General features: G+C 40.9%; 1 protein-coding gene across 1 annotated transcript in view; it reads right to left on the bottom strand.

Moving 5' to 3' along the window:
• The window catches only part of CPSF6 (cleavage and polyadenylation specific factor 6), a 43,224-nt gene that overhangs the window by 22,851 nt on the left and 13,577 nt on the right, over positions 1–6,796 (bottom strand). The window contains exons 5-9 of the mRNA XM_019515780.1: positions 5,442–5,615; positions 3,769–4,273; positions 2,409–2,501; positions 1,302–1,417; positions 759–912 (exon numbers count right to left, since the gene is read on the bottom strand). Of these exons, the coding sequence (XP_019371325.1) occupies positions 759–912; positions 1,302–1,417; positions 2,409–2,501; positions 3,769–4,273; positions 5,442–5,615 (1,042 nt within the window). The remainder of the gene's footprint in view (positions 1–758; positions 913–1,301; positions 1,418–2,408; positions 2,502–3,768; positions 4,274–5,441; positions 5,616–6,796) is intronic.

The raw sequence follows: 6,796 nt of genomic DNA, 5'->3' as shown, positions 1-6,796 counted from the left end.
CCTTGCCTTGGATCTGGGAAGTAGACTGGAGACCAGAGAAGCCCTCTTATATCCCCGGGTGCAGAAATCCCTAGGAGTTCTGGACTATGGGGTAGGGGGGCTCTTGCCCCCACATCAGGATCTCCTATGTGCCCTCCCCTTCTAGCACAGCTGCACATAGGGTCACTGAGATGGCAGAGTGGAGAGCATGCCATGTGCACCCCCTGCCTACATCCATCACTCCCTCCTCTCCCTCCACAGAGGGTGTTGTAAAAATGATAAAGATTGACCAAATGGATTTTTATTCTGTTACTTTACGTTTTCTTTACAACAAAGGAGATGTCACTCACAACAGTGCAATTAAATTATGCAGTGTCTGGTGCCCCTGCTGCCTACTCCACAGAACTACAACAAAGCATGAACTTCACATGAAGCCATGGCACATGTATCCATTTTTAAAGCACATTAACCTAAGGCACTTTAAATAAAGCACTAAAGTTAAAGCGCCTTTGTTGCATGTGTATAGACGCCAGTTGAGCTGGGTCAGATCTGCCCCAGATTGGCAGGCTGACCCCTGGGCTCCCTGTTGGCCAGGGCTACTCTGACTCAGCTCCATGTGCTGCAATCCCGGGCAAACATGTAAATGCAGTGCTTGGGAACAAAGATGAGCTCCACTGTTCCTCATCTGTAAAATGATATTAATAAAAACATTCCCCCCCTTTTGCCTTTTATCTTGCTGGCTTGGACTGCAGCTAATAGATGAAATAGGATAGTTTTACCTTGATCCAGATCCGTAAGACTTGGACTCAATTCCATGAAGACAATCCTGAAGAGAGCTAATAAGTACTTTACAACGATCATCAGCAGATACTTTGGATTGTTTAATTAAGGAAATTGCAGTTACTAAGGTTTCTATAGCACTTCCATAGTCACCTGCAAAGAAGAACACAGATGGCTATTAGTGAATTAAAATATTTCAAATTGTAATTAAGCCTCATTTAAAATTATTTCCCTTTTGAACAACTGTTCTTTTCTGCAAGAACCAACAAAGCTACTGCTATGGACCAGCTATTAGAAATGGTCTATATCTGTTATCCAGAAGACAAATCACACAAATTTGGAGTGCTGTGCAAATCTAGATATGCACCCAAGCCATCAGCTGTGCCTACTGCAAGGCCAGCACTCATTAAAAAATAATAATAATAATAATGAAGGGGGGGGGGCCTCAAGGTGGCCTCAAATCTCCAGGGTCCCAAATAGGAAAATTAGAAATTGCTTAAAGTGGGGTAAAATAGGAGGGACACTAAATAAGATTTACTGACCAGCACTGGCATCTGACACAGCTCTTGAAATGGCACTGCTTGAGATGGCCCTATTTCTGTTCATGATTTCTTCAAACTCTGCTTCACTTAAGGGTGTTCTTGCAGCATCCATCTCTCTGCAAGTAATAAAACTGAAGTTTAAAACAGTTAGCTAAAGCTTCTGAAGATAGCATTGCAGTGCTCAACAATTCAAATCTGCATCTTTAAGCAAAGTGACAAACAGGACAGAAAGCAGGCTTGTTTTGTTCATTGGTTTTGAAAGACTGTTTTACAGTATAAAACCTGTAGTCTAAAATATGCAATGCTAAGGGTGAAAACCATTTATTTACATTGAATATTTAGAAACACTTGAATACTTTGGGTATCCAAAATGCTTTATAAATATTAGTTAATACACACAACACCCTTAGGACTTAGGTATAAGTTTAATTTTCTGAATGGGAAAATTGAGGCAAGGGGGTCAAGCAACTTGCCCAAAGTTACAGATGGAGTTTATATCAAAACTGGAATTAGAACTCATGAGTTCCTGGCTCCCAGCCTCCTGCTCTGTTTGACCAGGACTTTCACACTGTGAAACAGATAAAGAGCAAATACTGTCTAGCACTATTAATGCTCCATTTTCTGATCAACATTTCAAGCCTTTACTCCTACTTTTAGTTTTTCTGGTCAAACTCCAGGGCACTCTAACTTACTGTTTTGACATGGTATCTATCCTATGAGGAAAGGATCAAGCTTACACTTCACAAAAATACCCCTGTACAGTGCTAAATGCTGTTAAAATTTTAACAAATGACCCACATCTGGTTTCCAAAAAACAGAAACTAACCTACACAAAATGAAGATAAGCAAGTTTTCCCTCCAATTTTGTAGTTTCCTATTAGCCAGTTTCTGCATTATACAGAAAACCTGGAGGATGGTGTTAATGAGACTGAAAAAAATGACACTGTTAAACTGGCTCACTGCTGGATAATATTTCTAAAACAGCGTTAGTTCTTCTGGTAGAAAGAAAATGCAGAACGATAAGCAATGCTATCCTCTTAAGTGCAAGAAGTGGAATAAGATCCTATAGCCAGTTTAGCATAAGAGGAAATGTCTAAAAATTCATACCTCCCTGAGTTTTGAGTATTATTTTTCGTGTGCCTCCCATAGAATGGAATATGTAATTTTTCTCTTATGGACATGTTATTTCCAGTGAAACGCCTATGATATATAATTAATGACAATTTAAATAGTTATGGATTGTAGTTTTGACATGATTAATGAAAATACTGGACAGTAAGTGCAGTGGTTCTGCCTTGTTTTCCCCTTCTCCCCCACCACCCAGCAACTTGAGGACAATCTAGCTATTGACTATCAAAAGAGACTCTGTTTTATTAACATTATATTTTAAGGCAATTATGTCAAATGCTCTAGTTTTTATACAGTTATTGTAAGAACATTAAATTTATAAATAATGTATTTTACTTTATAATTTGATCAATAAGCTGAAAAACCAGAACCATATAATCAACAAAGAGAAAAACAAAATTAATATTAAAAGGACAGGATGTCTTCCTCATACTGGAAGCATCATAACTCATATGATCCATATGGATAAATATATATTAGTTTGTGTACTGCCTTTCTTAGGTACTATCCCAAAATATTTCAGAGCATAAACACAAAAATAGCAGAAAATAAGAAAACAGCAAGAGGAGGGAGAAACAAAACAGGTACATAAAAAGAAGAGACGTTTCAAATAAGATCTGAAAGATATGAAAGTTGAGACAAAGAGAATCAAGGGAGCTGTTCCAGATGGTATGAGTTGAAGAAAAGACTCTTCTCCCAACTATATAGCAAGGTCAGTACTAGATGAACAGATGGAGCTGGGAGAAAGGTAAAGTCTCAGAAGCTGAAGTAAGTCCATGGAGGTTTTTGATGCAAGGAGACTTTCAACTGAATCTTGAAGTGTGGGGAACAGTGGGGTTGCTTGAGGAGTTCCATATTCTTTTTACTGTCTGTACTTCACAAAACACAGTGCTGTATTTGTAAGAAACACATTATTTTTTCTCAGGTTAGAGTGTGAAGAACTTGGACACAGGAGGCCATAAGATGACAGCTGTCAAACAGTCAAAAGAAGCAAAGATGAAGATACAGATTTCCTAGCAGTGCAGCTGGGACAGAAGTATGTACTTCAATCTCTTGCACAGGAAATGATAGGCATATTTGCAGACAAAACATGAGGGAGCAAACGGTCAGTGGCAAAAGCAAGATTATGAATACTGAAGACAAAAAAAAGTAGGAGTCAAAGAGGGAAGAATGGGGAAACTGATACTGCATTTGAAAATACTCCTAAGTCCTAGCAAAACCCTCTGACAGATATTTTGCTGAAGAAAGCAAAAAAGCTGATGCATAAAAGGTAAAAGAATGTGGTGCTTCCTATAAGCAATGTATGTGCCACAAAGCACATGAAACAAAAAGCACTCACCTTCCAGGTGGCCCATAGTCACCTCTGTCATATGGTGGAGGTCGACCATATGGATCTGTTGGTGGTGGACCACGGCTGTCTGAAGTAGGTATACCACTATTGGCAGGTGGGGGGAAGAAAGCTGGATTCACATGTGGTGCAGGTGGGGGACCACTTGGAGGTGGCCCAGTAAGATGTGGAGGAGGAGCAAGTGTCAGGGGTGGCCCAAGAGGACCAGGGGGTCGAGGGGGAAAAGGGCCTGGTGGAGGAGGTGGACCCTGTTGTGGTGGCGGTGGACCTGGAGGTGGGCCATAGCCTGGAACGGGAGGTGGAGGTCCAGGAGGAAGTGGCCCCAGTGGAGGTTGACCAAAGGGTTGTCCAGGAAACAGAACTGGAGGAGGAGGACGGTCACCGCGATTAGGAGGCCCAGCTAATGGAGGAGGAAGAACCTGACCAGGAGGAGGGGGACCTGGAGGGCCTGGTGGACCAGGAGGACCTAGGGGTGGACGCGGTGGATTCTGTCCAGCTGAAAAAAAGGGGGGAAATACAAAGTTATTTCTGTAATTAGAACCATTTAACCAAGACTTCCCTCAATCACCAAAGAGCTTATCGTGTACGCAAGCATCATATATTCTCACCTTCAAAAAGGCAAATAAACATCTAGCAAATTTCAGTTACTTGACTACTAACTAATATCTGAAAGGACACCATTAATGTTAAAAAAAGTTACATTATCATGTGTAAATCTGTCACCTGGTGTTAGCTATAACAGCAAGAAAGTCTGAAACCTTTTCCAGCTCCTGTAAATCAGTGCAGATCTTTCACAGAGAGAAAACACAAAAGTCCTTGAAAAATATGGAAGAGTAATCATAAAACCACAAATACTGGTAGGAAAAATTACTATCTGTAGCCAAATTAACTAATTATGTTCTTAAGTTAGTATTATTTCATTTTGACAGTCCCATTTAATTCAGTGGTCACAGACTACTACTTCTGCTACAGAATAATGTTTAAAGAGCTTTACACTTGCCCCACAACACACACACAAAGAGCTTGTTTTCACTGTAGTGTTAGCTTAGGATACAACTCCATGCATTACCCTGACCTGATTCCTATCCACCCACAAAAGTGTCTAGCTCAAGTTAAGTGGTGCTTTAAACCTGACCTAGCTAATGAATAAGTGAATTAGCTCAAGTTTAAGGGGTATAAAACTGCAGGACTCTCAACATTTGAGCTATTATTGTGGTGCTGCTCCCATGTTGTTCTGCAGTATGCACACTGTCCCTAGTTAGTCACCATCAAAACAACTTAAGATATGCTTTAGAGAAGTCAAGCCCATACGAAGATAAAATGCATCTACCTTAAAACCAGTGCAAATACCTCCTGGCATACTAAATACATTTTTCAAAAATTAAAAGTAAAAAAAACTAATCCTTAGTAAATCACAGTTATTTATACCTGTCCCAGTGCCTTTGATACAAGCATTTCATGTCAAGTGATGTATGCTCACCACCAGTGAAGAGGTATAGCATGTTTTTCACTAAAATTCACTGTTCAATATAAAAAGCATCTTGAATCAAATCCCTGGATCTCAATAAAAGTACAGGCCTCTTTCTGAGACCAGCACTGTCACAATGCAAGAAAGAAAAGAAAGCAGCAACCCAGAAATTAAGCAAGTGTTCTGGCATTTTTACCTGGAAAAGGAGGCGGTGGTCCTCCTGGCCCTGCAGGTCCAGGAAATCTGTCCGCACCTGGAATGGAACCTGGAAAACGGCCTCGTCCTCTGTTAGTTGGTGGAAATGCTGCACGTGAACTACCTCCTGGAGGACCAGCTTTACCTTCTCCAGACATCTGACCTGACTGTGTAGCTGCAGTGATGAAGCAAAAATATATTTTTATTACATAACATGAAGCAAGATACACATTTTTCAATTCATAGTGCTGCTGAGTGCTCTTGGACAGGTTCTAAAACAACGAGCATTAATTCCTTAAGTTAGGTGCATAGATTTCAAAATGTTTTAAAATGCTTATTCCTGTTTTATTGCTAGGAAAAAAGTTACATAGGGTAAAGTGATTAGTTCTAATTCAACTGGGAAATCAATGGAATAGTTAATAACCACACTCAAATCCCTTAACCCTCTGTACCACGTTCAGCTCACTTGAAGATTCTCAAAATGAAGCCTGTAGAGAAATAAGTGTCTAATAATGTAAGGTGGTCGTTGTTTCTATCTGCTTCTATAACAGATTTTTGGGCCTCCTTTAAAGAAAAAGAGAACACAAAAGCATATCAAAAAGGCCAGGAAACGAGGATCTGGCTCAGACTCATCTAGAGTTTCCACCGCTAAACAATGAAGAGGAGGAAGACACCAAAGAACTTTCACTTGTGCTGACAGTTTGAGGCATATGTAGAGGACTAGGCATTTTCATTTAGACTGTATGCTTGGGGGGGTTTTTTCTTGCACACAGAATAAGAAGGGAACCAGGCCCAATATAGGAATAAAAGGCGAGATTAAAAAACTCATTAAATATACCTACTCATGTCAAAAGAGCCATTTATAAAGTCACATAACAAGCTTACACTTCATATTACAGAGTTTTATTAATCTAAAATGGTTTCCTTCCTTTCAGAGGGAAGGGAGGTAGATTTCATAAGCCACCAAGGGTCACTCACTACATGAGGATCTCCACAGTGTAACTGGGACTAACAGAACTAGACGTGGAAGACGGCATGAGACGTGCATCGCAGAGACCAACTGGTGGCTTCGGGAATGGTGTCTTGAGGCGGGCTTTGGCTTCCTTGACAATGACCCGCACATCACGACAAGACATGCTTGGATGGGACGGGTTCCACCTTTCCCCTAAAGGTAAGCATGCGTTCTCTTCTAGGTTGGCGGATCTCCTCCAGCAGGCTTTAAACTAGGCTCGTCGGGGGAAGGGGAAGACGAGGGCAAAGGAAGCCTCGGACCGCTAAACCAAACAGCACCCACAAGTACAGCCCATCCTAGGCCGACAAGCGGAACATATACACAGGTAAGCAACAGGGGCCAAG

The sequence above is a fragment of the Gavialis gangeticus genome, unplaced genomic scaffold, assembly GCF_001723915.1.
Source record: "Gavialis gangeticus isolate Ggan-Ray unplaced genomic scaffold, GavGan_comp1, whole genome shotgun sequence".
In the NCBI taxonomy this organism is placed as follows: domain Eukaryota; kingdom Metazoa; phylum Chordata; order Crocodylia; family Gavialidae; genus Gavialis; species Gavialis gangeticus.
The sequence above is the reverse complement of the archived record's forward strand: the minus strand, read 5'-3'. Positions and strand labels throughout refer to the sequence as shown.